This window comes from Vicia villosa, linkage group LG2, assembly GCF_029867415.1.
Source record: "Vicia villosa cultivar HV-30 ecotype Madison, WI linkage group LG2, Vvil1.0, whole genome shotgun sequence".
Taxonomy (NCBI): domain Eukaryota; kingdom Viridiplantae; phylum Streptophyta; class Magnoliopsida; order Fabales; family Fabaceae; genus Vicia; species Vicia villosa.
The window spans coordinates 134,581,335-134,594,732 of NC_081181.1; the positions used below are offsets into that span (position 1 = coordinate 134,581,335).

Sequence of the window (13,398 nt, forward strand, 5' to 3'; positions counted from 1 at the left end):
TTTCAAGTGTGATCACTCAAAGTGGAAAAGGAATCAAGTAATTGTGGGAATAGCAGGCTGAAGTCTATATATAGAAAAACATGAATATCATAATAGAATAGAATAAAGTATAGTTTTAGACATGAACTTGATTGATGGCTAGTTTTAGACATGAAATAAATTATTTTACACTGTCAACTAAATATAAATATGAGACTCTTAGACAAATGTATATTGTAAAAAATAACTCAATCTTCTCATCCCTAAATTATATAAAGACAAAGAAGTAGAAAAATTTAATGAATTCAAGTACCATAATTCATTATTTGCAGTACAAATTCTTGTTACTTATACAGTCACTCAATGCTGAAAAACAACATACAAGCAGTAATGACTTTTGAAAGAAAAAGTGCATCCCTTGACTTTCTTTTTGTTGAACCTGCAAGAGTGTTGTTTACAAAGAGCCAGCCCATTTAAATTTGAAAATCAATGATAAATTAGAAGTGTTTTTCAATACTAGTTTCAGAGATTGGAAGTGAAGAAGAACAAGAACAATAACTACTTATTCCTAACAGTTAAAAAGATATATCAGTGTATACTACTAAGTTAAAGATTATTGATTTTTACTATTTCTTGGTTTCATGTAGTATTGATATAGTGTATGAAGCAGTTTGGTACACTGTATTCCGTAAAATAAATAAATTTCAAAACAATATATTATATTAATCAACTTTTTATATTTAATTAACCAATTTTGTGTTACTATTATTCATGCACTATTCATATCACTATTTACGATCACTGTTCACGTTATTATTCATGTTATTATTCACTCTTCATGTTACTGTTCACGATATTTATGAACAGTGAATTGAATGTGGGTGTACAAAATGGTGTATGTATAGCATATCTCTAGTTTTTAATAGTAATAATAAAATAAAATGAACACATGGTTCTTTTAGCATTTGACAACTAAGTTGGATAAAGTTATCCATAAAATGGATAGATAAGAATTTGCTTTTCTTTACCTATATATATACAAGCATACACATAGACTAAAAACTTCAATTCTCCTCTCACTCACAAACTTAGCCTAAAAGCACCAATTTCTCTGAACTCACAGCTATGGAAGAAGATAAGCCTTTGAATTTCATTACCATTCTCAGCATTGATGGTGGAGGCGTAAGAGGAATCATTCCTGGTGTTATTCTTGCTTATCTTGAATCTCAACTTCAGGAGATAGATGGTGCTGATGCAAGACTTGCAGATTACTTTGATGTAATTGCTGGGACAAGTACTGGTGGACTCATTACAACCATGATAGCAACTCCAGATCCAAAAAACAACAACCGTCCTTTATTTGAGGCAAGAGCAATTGTTCCATATTACCAGGAACATTTGCCACATATTTTTCCACAGAAAAGGTATATTTATAATTGATCATTACTCAATTAGTCTAAATATGCACATATATTATTAGAACTTTTCAACATTAGAAGAACTAATTATTTACTCTTATTATTATTCAACTTGCAGTGGCATATTTGCGCCGATCTTGAAAATAGCAAAAGCTTTAAGAGGACCCATGTACAATGGGAAGTATCTCAAGAAGATAATAAGAGAGATGACAGGGAATACACTTTTGAGGCAAACTCTCACAAACATTGTTATTCCATCTTTTGATGTTGGGAAACTTCAACCTACCATTTTTTCCTCCTATCAGGTAATGTTTTGATTCGATATATTTAATATACAACAAATTTAAACGCATGCATGCGTTTAAATTTAATCTTAAATTTAATCTTGTAATAATTTACGCAGAATGATACCGAGCCAGGTTTAGATGTAAAACTGTCCGATATTTGCATAGCTACATCAGCTGCTCCAACTTATTTGCCAGCTCACTATTTTGAGAAGAAAGATGAACAAGGAAAAGTGATTCAAGAATACCATCTCATTGATGGTGGCGTGTGTGCTAACAATCCGGTAAAATTCCTCGAGGACAAAACATATTATAAAAAAGTCAAGTCTAAAAAAATCTTTTAAAAATAATTTATAAACAATGATATATTAATTCAGTTGAATCTAAAATTAATAAAACATCCTCCCAAAAAAATATTAATAAAACAAGTGAAGAATTTCTTTAATTTAATTGTTGATAATGAATTTTGCAGACTATGGTTGCCATAAGAGAAGCGATGAAAGACAAGATAAGGCAGTCAAAAGGGAGAAATGGGAATAATGTTGCTATAGGATTTGATCGTTTTCTTGTGATATCAATAGGGACAGGTTCAAGCAAGAGTGTGAGAAAGTATAATGCTAAAATGGCTGCTAAATGGGGTGCATTGAGATGGTTATTCAACTCTGGTGCAACTCCAGTTCTTGATTGTTTCAGTGAAGCAAGCACTGATATGGTTGATTACCATAACTCTGTGCTTTTTACTGCTCTTCAGTCTCAAGATAATTACCTCAGAATTCAAGTAAGTTATTCTACTTCTCATGATATATATATATATATATATATATATATATATATATATATATATATATATATATATATATATATATATATATATATATATATATAATTGTTTCAAACTTAAGATGGTTGCATCAAACAGGATGATACATTAAAGGGAGAGTTAGCTTCTGTGGATATATCTACTAAAGATAATCTGAATAATCTGAAGAAAGCTGGTGAGAATTTATTGAAGAAAAATATTTCTCGAGTTAATCTTGATTCTGGCATATATGAAGCAGTTCCTGATAAAGATACTACCATTCTGGAAGAACTAAAAAGGTAGATTTCATTTATAATAATGAATAACTTATTTATTTTCTAATAGTCCTAACTTATTAAGGTGAAAAAAATACTAACAAATATTTATATTTATATGTTTGCAGGTTTGCTAGATTACTGTCGGAGATAAGAAAAGCGAAAAAGTGTAAGCATCAAAATGGCAAGTGAATGAATGATCACAAGATCAAATATGCCAATCCACTGCTGAAGCTCTATGTATCTTATAATTATTTGCATAATTAATAATTCCTGTAAGATTATGATGCATGTTTGTAACATTTGCAACTTCTTTAATATGTATAAAATCACTTAATATGTTTTTTTTTAAATAAACAATGGAAAAGGGAGAAAAGGGATGTTCCACCCCGAAACAAAACGGAAAGCTCCTACCTCTCAAAATCACTTAATATGTACTGTTGTTGATTTTCAATAAATTCTGAAAACCTAATTATGTTTTATTGATTGCACCAAAAAAAAGGTTTATTTTGCAATTTGCTCTAGCTCACGAATTAATAGGTTAACTTGAAATAGTAATTCGTAGGTTATTGGTAGGTAATGGGTAGCAGGACATAAACTCATATTATGATATTAGAGAAAAACTTGTATTAACATAAATGTTTCATATTATGATATTAGAACCAATAAAAAAAGAGAAAATTTTAAATTTTTTTAAATTTAATTTCTTTTTGAATTGAATTCATGAGGTTGATTGTGATTGAGAAGAAGAGAGAAAATTTTATTTTTGTTTTTTAATTAATAAAAAATTGTAATTGGTTGTTTGTAAAGTCACTTGTTATGTGTGTTTTCATGCAAGTATTTTTTAATGATATGAAACCTCATACAAACTCGTGATATCGAACATGAAGAAGATGAAAGTTAAATGAATTTTCATGTATTAATCAAGAGATAATGTTGTTTTAATACAAGAGGAGTTAACTATGCACTAGTTACTTAGGATACAAGTAAACTTTCTAACTAACTATAATATAAAGTGAATTATAACTAGCTCTAATTACTTCTAACAAACTTTTGAATAAGTTAATAGCCTCCCATAAGTCAAACTTTGGTAAATATTTATCAAGTTCAACTTGAACATGGGTGTATTGAATGGTTTTGGAAGTAAGAATTTTGTGAAAAATCAGCTAATTGATTGTTAGAGGACACAAGAATGAGTTTCATAACACCTGCAAGAAATTTTTCTCTAACGATATGACAATCAATTTTGAGGTGTTTAGTTCTTTCACGGAAAATCAGATTTACAACTATATGATGAACACTTTGACTGTAACAAAAAAGAACTAGTGGTTTGGAGCTTTTGACTTGTAGATCACGCAACAAATACAAGATCCATTGTAATTTACAAGTTGCTGCAGCCAAAGCTCTATATCCAACTTCAGATGATGATCGTGACATTGTGTTTTTCTTTTTGGTTCGCCATGAAATAAGTGAGGATCCTATGTAGAAACATGAGCCTATTACAGACCTTCTTGTGTCTATACCGCCTGCCCAATATGCATGAGAGAATCCTTTGCAATAAAGGATGAGTTCCTAGGGAAGAAGATACATCAACCTGGGGAATGTTTCATATATCATAAAACTCTACAAGCCGCATTATTGTAAACCATGGATGGTCTAGACAAGAATTAGAGGAGTTCTTGAATGATGAAGGTGATGTAAAGTCTGGTTGTGTTGAGGTATATTAGCCTCCCAATAAGTCATCGATATGTTGGTATATCCTCAAATGCAGGATTACTATAGTGGCACAATTTGATTGATGGATCAGTTGGGGTGGTATCAAGTTTAGAACCAAGGAATCCTAAACCAGTTAATAAATCAAATGCAATATTTCTTTTGACATAGAGATATCACTTGCTTTAAATGAGATACTTCTAAGCCTAAGAAGTATTTGAGGATATCAAGATCCTTGATCTTGAATGCTTGGGGTAAAATGTTTTTCATGTAATGAAATCTAGCCAAGGAATCTCTTGTAAAAATGACATCATCAACATAAACAAGTAATATTATAAATGAAGAAACATTTTTCTTGACAAATAATGAGGGGTCTGAAGTTGCTTGTGTGTAACCATTGTGAATGATAAATGAAGCTAGTTTCTCATACCATTGTCTCCTAGCCTATTTCAATCCATAGAGAGATTTGACTAATTTTCAAACTTGATTTGGTTTTGAAGTTTGGACACCTTGTGGAACTATCATGTAAACGTCTTCATACAACTCACCTAATAGAAAAGCATTGTTTACATCAAGTTGATGTAAATGCCAATTATGGATGGATGTTAAAGCTATAACAAGTATAATTATTGTCAGCTTGGAAACTAGTGAGAAAGTGTCTGAATAATCCAAGCCTTCAATCTGGTTGTTTCCTTTGGCAACCAGCCGTGCCTTGAATCTCTCTATTTTATCACTAGTTTTGTGGATGAATTTATATATCCATCTACATCCTAATGGTTTCACATAGGATTGAGTAGTGTCTACCGATTCCTAAGTACCAGTTTTCTCAATAGCATCAAGCTCACCTTTCATGGCCGATTCCAACATTCAAATTTGCTTTCCTCATTATAAGATTTGGGTTGAGTATGAGAAGTATGGGGAAGATTAAAATGACATTGAGATGGGGATAGACTAGAGTAAGAAATAAAAGTGGAAATATGATAAATAGTATGTGAAGAAAATTGATTTGGTGTGTCATTGAATGATGCACATACACAATTTTGAGATGTGATGATTGGTACTTTACTCTTGAAGATACTCATGGTAAGAGGTTGAGTAGCAGATGGAATATGATGAACATGGGGGTCTATTACTGTGTTAGATACAAGTATGTCAAATTTTTGTTGATTATGTGGCTGGATTGATACAATAGAGACATGAATGGCAAAAACATTTGATGGGATTGTGTCTGACTTATGATGCAAGTCACTGAAGTATTCCTAGTTTTGTATGGAGGAATAATTTTGGACTTGGTAAGGTAATATGTTCATGGTATGTTATATATTGAGAAATGAACATTTCATGAGAATGAATATCTAATAGGATGAAACCTTTGTAGCCAACAACATAGCCTATAAAGACTTTTTTTAGTCTACCACCAAGTTTGGTTCCATTATTATGTAAGGTTGAGGCATAGAAAAGAGAACCAAATAATTTTATTTGGTTTATATCAGGTAAGGTGTCATATATGAGTTGATATGATGGTATATTATTGAGTAATGAAGTGTTAACTCTGTTAATGATAAATGCAACATAGGAGACTGCATATGACCAAAGGGTTTTGGGCAATTTGAATTGGTAAAGCAATGATCTTCCTATATTAAGGAGATGTTTGTGTTTTCTCTCAACCCTGCCATTTTGCTGGGGAGGTTCAACACAAGATTTTAAATGAATGATACCTTTATAAGCATAGAATTGAGGGATTAGAAACTCAGGTTCATTGTCTGACTTGACAAATTTGGGAATGTTTGAAATTGGTTTTCAACTAGGGTGATAAATGGCTGAACATGGCTAGAAACTTCTTATTTGGACTTAAGCAAAATGATCCATGGCCATGTATTGAATTAATGAAAATAGGGCCACATATGTCAAAATGCAACAGTTCAAACTTATGATCAACCTTTGAACAACTTAAAAGGTATAAAATTTTCTTATGCCTAGAAAAGTGAAAAATGTCACATATGGCTTTATTATCAATAAAAATTTGGGGGTACAATTGAGACATTTTATAGATCCTATCATGAGACAAGTGATCCAATCTAAAATTCCATATTGCTTGGTTGGGAATCACTTTACAATTATTAGAAAAAATAGAAGACATACAATGTTTGGAAATGGAAATACTATGAATGCTAGACGGAGACTAAGATGTATTTGCAGCAGGAAAACCACCATCAATCAGAAGCTTGTACAAGCCTTCAAATTAACTTGCCATATCAATTATCTTTTGTGATTTCACATCCTTTATAATACACTTATTATCAAAAAATTTGAAAACAGAATTAATGGAAAGACAAAGTCTTGATATTGACAGAAGATTCAAAGAAAAATCAAGAATGTAAAAGACATTTGTAAGACATAAATATGGTGAAAATTATTTATGCATGCATGCTTAGCTACGGCAATAGATCCATTGAGTAAACATACTTTATCTGGTATAATTTTGTAATAAGAACTGAACCAATGCAAGGATGAACAAATATGGTCATTAACACTCGAGTCAATAAACCAAAACTCATGTTTGGTATCAATGGAACATAAAACAATTGAAACTTGTGAATCACCTGGATTCTCAATTATGACTGATCAAAATAATTATAGGGTGTAGAAATGTGATTGGAACTAGGAGTAGGGTTGAAGACTTGTATATGAGGCATCAAATTTGTTTAATGTAACAAGATAATCAGTTCAAAATATTGTTCTTGCATTATATTGGTAGCTTGGTCGCTTGATACACCTTTTCAACCATTGTTAACCGGATGTTGTGAATCACCACTTGAAACATTAGATGTATTAGCAAATAATAACTTCTTACCAAAGTTTGGAGGGAATCCGTATTTGCGATAGCATACATCTATGGTATGCCATGATATATTACAATAAGTGAACATTCTATTTTCCTTCTTGAATTTATTGAATCCTCTAAATGAAGCAGAGGATCTACCATGATCTAGTGGTTTTCTTGAATCATAAGCATTAATCAATGTATTGGCCTCTTCATAGAGTAAATTTTATTTATTTATTTATGGTAAAAGATCCATTAACAAGACTTGAGTTTTAACTAAGGAAAATTTATCATTCAAACTTGTCAAAAACTGAATGATTTGATATTCAAGACAAAAGTCACATACATACAACATTGCCTCACATCTGTATTGATGAATACATGTACATGTTGGAATTGGTCTCTTAAAATTCAGCTCTTCCCATAATCCACACATTTCAGTGAACTAATCAAGAACATATTTGAATCCTTGTTTGATATTTTTTGATTTCGACACGAAGATTAGATATGCGTATACGATCAGCTTTAGTAAAATGTTCTTTGAGATCATTCCATACTGTCATACCCCAAAATTTACCTCCCACACTTTTCTCAAAACAAAAGAAAGGTTCAAATCTCAAGGCATGGCTCATTCACATAATCCAGATAATTCACAGTCAACTGATCCAAATTGAAAGGTCAATCACAATCAAGGCATGATCCAAACCTTAATCACTGGGCAAACATCAAGTATGGGGTGCATAACCATCATTTGACCAAGAATTGATCATGATTCCATTAATAGAAACTCAGAGATGAACAAATATGAAAAGGTTCAAATTAGGGTTTCTTAGGAGAAAGTCAACCCAACTTTGACTGGGCATAACTTTCACATGGAACATCAGAAACTCCCCACTCAAAGCCTATTTTGAAGGAAATTGAATGTTCTACAACTTTGTGTCTCACAAGCCAAGGCTAGAAATGCTTCATTTAAAAGATACAAAGCAAAAGATTACAGGTCAATTTTAGGCATCCTTCAAAAGCAGTTTTTTCCCAAAGAGAATATGATCAAGATAAAAGCTTCAAATGAAAAATATGTTCCAAAGTGGCTTGTAGAGGACCTCTTGAGGTTTCCAAAAAGTATTAGAACTCCTTCATAGCTCAAATATTGAGGGAGATATGCTTGATCAAAGTCAAGTGATTTTTAGGGACCAAATGTGAAAAAGGAGGGTTCAAATGGAGAAACTTTGCAAGAGGGCCCATAGTATTTTCATACAAACTTGGTCCACAAGCTATTAGCATGCCCAAAAATCACTTGCCACAAAAATTAGCATTATATTTGAATTAATATAATTTTTATTTCATTTTTATGATTTAATAAAGACTAAAAATCAAATATTTTGTTAAAATTATATTTTGTTTGATTTCCAATCAGATTTGATAATCAAATATAATGTAATTTCGTGCATAGTGATTGGAGAAGGAAATTAATACAAATTGGGCCAAATATAGTAGCTTAGAATTCAAGAAATCAAATCAATTTCTCAAACATGGAAAGATTTGATTCAAAGGCTTTTTGATTCTTCTCTTGACCTAATTCTATTCTCCTATAAGTATACAACATAAGCCAGTGGACTAGGGGTCGAGGATCTGCCGAAGAGAGCACTTGCAAGAACATAAAAATTCTCCAAGAAACTCAAGATCGGTTTCAGAGAATTAGGGCGTTTCAATCCAATTTGAAAGGTGCAAAAGCTTCCTTGGTGTTCCTTGAACGTGTCTGGATCATCGCGCGTCATCAGCACCCCCAGAATCATCTCCTATAAGCCGAGGTAGGTCTCTCTGAAACTTGGTTCGATTTGCATGATTTAGGTATTCATGTGTTGATTTACTTGCATATTATGATTTGTATGATGATTACGAACGTTCTGGTATGTTTAATTGTATTTCTGGGCGCGATTCATTGAGTTGCCATTGTTGACCGAGTTAAGGTCTAGGGTTCGTGAAATAGGGGTTTCTTTTAGGAGTTAAATTAGGGCTAATTAGTGGTACGATTGAGTTCGCGTGGTTGAGACGAACAAGATAGGGGGGTCGCGAAAGATTTATGTGAGGACATGGCCTAATCGCTATTTTTGTATGCTGATTTTCTACGAGTGAAGCCGTAGCAGTTTCGTAGCTAAACTTACAGGTCTTTAGTGAAATCTGCGAAGAAGATGATGCGTTGGCATCCATTGGTTGGGTCATTTGAATCTCGCGCGCATAAAAATCCATTTAGGGTCACGTATTTGATTTATTCGTCTGGAAGCATACAATAAACAAAGAGCTTGTGTGGTTGGGTTGGTTGAGACGCGCGCGTGTGTGGGGAGAGGTCGCAGGTTCGAGCCTCTCCTCCAACATATATTTTTCTGGAATTGTTTCTATGTGATCCCATGTGCCTTAGCCTCATACCTGCGTCATACACCCTCAGATCCTCACCATAGGATCTTCCCCTGACCAGATCCAGCGCTAAATAATCAAGCACCTATAACATGAGCCCTCATGAACACCACATGGAATCATTACCTCAATAAAACTTATTTTCTTTTAATTAGTTTGTTTTCTTTTAAGTAAAATAATTATTTTAATATATATATATTATGTTATAATTATTTTTTTTTAAATAAATACATGATAATTATACTAAAATTTTTAATTTGTTATTCGCGCCGATTAAATCAATTGATCGCTGTGGTTAACAATGATTTTAATTAAAATACTATTAAATTAAAATAAAAATCGAGCTATATTCGATTAAATGGCTGCAATCATCTTATTGATTGTGGTGATTAATCGTGCCTCGTTCTATAATTAATTTGTTATTATTTGTGACCGTATTAACCGGTTATGAGCGGTAACAGTATAAAATAAAATTCATAAAATAATAAAATACAATAAGTTGTTATTAGTGATAATCGAATTAATCGATTTGAATTGGTAACAATGCAAATCCTTAATATTTTAACTATGGTGATCAAACCTATTGATCATTGCGGTTAATTGTGCCAAATCAGGGTTGTACGCCCGAAACATCTAAAATACACTAAACTACGATACTACAGGATTTTTAACCTGGGCAACTCAAAGTCCATTCAAATTACAAGACAAAACAAACTGCGATAGGCCATTCAAAAAGCCTCAAAACAACTTCAAATTCAAGTGGCGTACAATCCTGTTCCCGAACTACGTTGACTCTGATTCTCCATAAGGAGATACGTAGGCACTTGGCAACAAGGCGAGTCCCCTTCCTTCAAATCTTAATCATGTCTTTAACTCTATTAACTGTTTGTCACCTTTCTTTATAAACCTTGCCATAAACCTTTATCTTTGAATGTTAGCCTTTAGGAAAGGGTTGAGGGTGCCTAACACCTTCCCTCGATCTGAATATAGTATCTTACCCTGATCTCTATACTGCGTAGGGTTTCCTATTCGCCCTTCAGAATAGGTGGCGACTCTCTAAGTTATAATTTTTAGGCAGGTTGCTACAGCTGGCGACTCTGCTGGGGACACTTAACAGTGAATTACTATGCTCCTAAGGCTTGAGAGGGTTTAGGTTTAGGTTTGTGGCAAACGGTTTAGGTTTTTGGCGAAATTGTCAGGGTTTGGCTAATTAGCCATTTTTAGGGTTTATTTATTTTTGTAAATATTTAAATTTTTATTTATTCATTTATTCTTTCCAACTATTTATGTTAGTTAAATAAATATATTTATTTAAATAATCGCTGCTTTAATGCATTCTCAAAACTGCAAGCGGGCGGATTCCAAGGTTAGTTCTTAAATATTTAAATTTTATTTATTTATTTATTTATTTTCCTTCGCAATTTCATCACCGCAATTTAATTAAATATTTATTTAAATGAATATATTTTCTCCTACTATATCTGTTGGGTTATATAAAATTGTTGTTAAACCTTAAGTGTGGGAGTTAACTTTGAGACCAAAAGGGGACATGAATCGCCTTACGAGTCTCACTGATAACTCCACTCGGAGTGGGTTAGGTATTTGGAAAGGTCCGAAACGAAGCTTGACTTTGTGGAGGGCTGGACTGGATACTTAGCTGATCTCTCCGGGAACCTACCCCAAAAATTCGAACCTCATGGATAAAATGAGTTGTTCTAAAATCCGAAGAGACAAAAAGTCTCGGAGGCTACGAACGACCCCATGAGACCTTCTAGAACACTCCCATAAAAAGGTTGGCTCCCTAGAGCCCCCTACGTCGAACCTATGAACCTAGGACTTTCGTGCTCATGTGCTTATTATATGTTTGCAACTTATTTGCTTTGGATATCTATGCGTTTGGATTTTGCAGGTATCCCTACGTGGTCCCTAGCCTGTAGGGACTCTAATTTCTAAAAGACCGTGTCTTTCCCACGGAAAAACATCACCATCTATGCATCCCCTAGCCTGTGGGGATTTTATTTTTATATCCTTGTATTCTTACAACTACGCGTCCTTCCCACGAAGGACATTTCCATTAACGCACGTCAATTGGCCTCTCGATGGCCATGCGATTCGGTGATTGTCGTGAACGGTCACCCCGTGCTTGCTACTACGTACTCCCTAGCATACAGGGATTTTCTGTTACATCCACGTGTTTCCACAATGACGCGTCCTTCCCCGAAGGACAACTTCACTAGCATGCGTTCGATTGGCCTCTCGATGGCTATGAAATCTAGTGACTGTCCTGAACGGTCACTCCATGCTTATTCCCACGCACCCTCTAACTTGTAGAGTTTGGGATCTCCATTTACACATCACATCCCTAGCCTGTAGGGATTTCTCTTCGTCCATATTGTCCTTAGATAGGTTGTGTTCCGCATAGAGAACCTTCCCACGAGGGACAAATTCATTGGTACACGTTGATTGGCCTCTCGATGGCCATGAGATTTAGTGACTATCTTGAACGGTCACTAGCCGCTATCTTCTGCATACTCTCGAATCCAAGGGATTTCCTTTAGCGTGTCATAACATTTATCCTGCAAAGATTCCAAGAAGGTCTAATGTCGCCTCTAAGTCCATCCCTAGGATCATATGTTACACGTCTGCATACACGGAGTTACAATACAAGGAGTCTCTCGCTTACGCGTGCATTGGCATTTTCATGCATTCATACATGCTCATCTGCATTTCTATCTTCGCCCGCATCCATACCAACCGTGCTAGCCGGTTTCCCGAAACTCAAAAAAAAAATCAAAGGATCGTAGACTATGGAGCAAGGAGAATAAAAGATCTTAGTCTTGCTAAAGAAAAAGATGCCTCTCGCCATGCCAGCCGCATGTCCATGCCTTGTCATAACATGATTATGAATACAATAAAGGTTGTCATCGAGCAATGATTAGTTCAACAAAGAGTTCCCTCAAAGATACACTCAAGATGTATCTAGTCATAAAGGGGTTCATCTTAGAACATATCAAACTTTCAAGGACGCTCTACGATAACCTGGGGTAAGGGTCAGTCCAATTGGGGCAATACCCTGAGCAAAGGTGCATGACTCCGATGGAGGGAATGCGACATATGTCAACCCCATACCAAAGGAAAAAGGGTTATAGGTGATACTATCCTTGGGAAAAGCAAAAGAGGTTCAGTCAAAGGAAGCTCATGAAGTTCCGATACGACGAAAACCCACCGCTGACGGTTTATTCTCTACATGTTTGACATGTCCAAAGAAGAATTCGAGGTTACCCTTTTACTTCTACAATTCTAAAGAGCTAAGGAGTAAAACAAGATCAGTGGATCTACAAAGGAGATTATCCCTAGGATCAATAGGTGTTTATCGTGCTCACAATTTCAACTCTACAATCGCTAAGTGTCGCTCAGGATAAAAGCTGTACCTTCATATTAGCAATTCTAATGGGATGACCATGCAGATTTTGGAATCAATTCATTCATTTCATTCACTCACTACTATGACTTTCCAGTCACACACTCCTATTTTTAGGGTTATTAACAAACTTGAGGGAGAATGACGAATACAAATGACTAAGTCCAGCTAAACGTATGCTTTCAAGGTAAGACCAAGCCGAGGATGTACAGGCATTGTTTCCATTCCCAAACAGTGGAGATATAAGGATGTTAATCCCTCGTTACCCCCTCG

The 13,398-nt window shown here is 34.2% G+C and overlaps 1 protein-coding gene across 1 annotated transcript; it reads left to right on the forward strand.

The window, feature by feature from the left end:
• Window positions 1-1,026: 1,026 nt before the first annotated feature.
• On the forward strand, window positions 1,027-3,160 carry LOC131646860 (patatin-like protein 1). Its single transcript, XM_058916810.1, has 6 exons — window positions 1,027-1,403; window positions 1,516-1,702; window positions 1,801-1,965; window positions 2,154-2,459; window positions 2,601-2,779; window positions 2,884-3,160. The coding sequence occupies exons 1-6, from the start codon at window positions 1,105-1,107 to the stop codon at window positions 2,945-2,947; spliced, it is 1,200 nt and encodes a 399-aa protein (XP_058772793.1). The 5' UTR covers window positions 1,027-1,104; the 3' UTR covers window positions 2,948-3,160.
• The last annotated feature ends 10,238 nt before the right edge of the window (window positions 3,161-13,398 follow it).

Bases quoted from the DNA above. Each gene is read 5' to 3' on its own strand.
- LOC131646860 (XM_058916810.1), top strand. From the start codon at position 1,105: ATGGAAGAAGATAAGCCTTTGAATTTCATTACCATTCTCAGCATTGAT. The intron at 1,404-1,515 runs GTATATTTATAA...TTCAACTTGCAG, and splicing joins CATATTTTTCCACAGAAAAG to TGGCATATTTGCGCCGATCT. The intron at 2,460-2,600 runs GTAAGTTATTCT...TGCATCAAACAG, and splicing joins ATAATTACCTCAGAATTCAA to GATGATACATTAAAGGGAGA.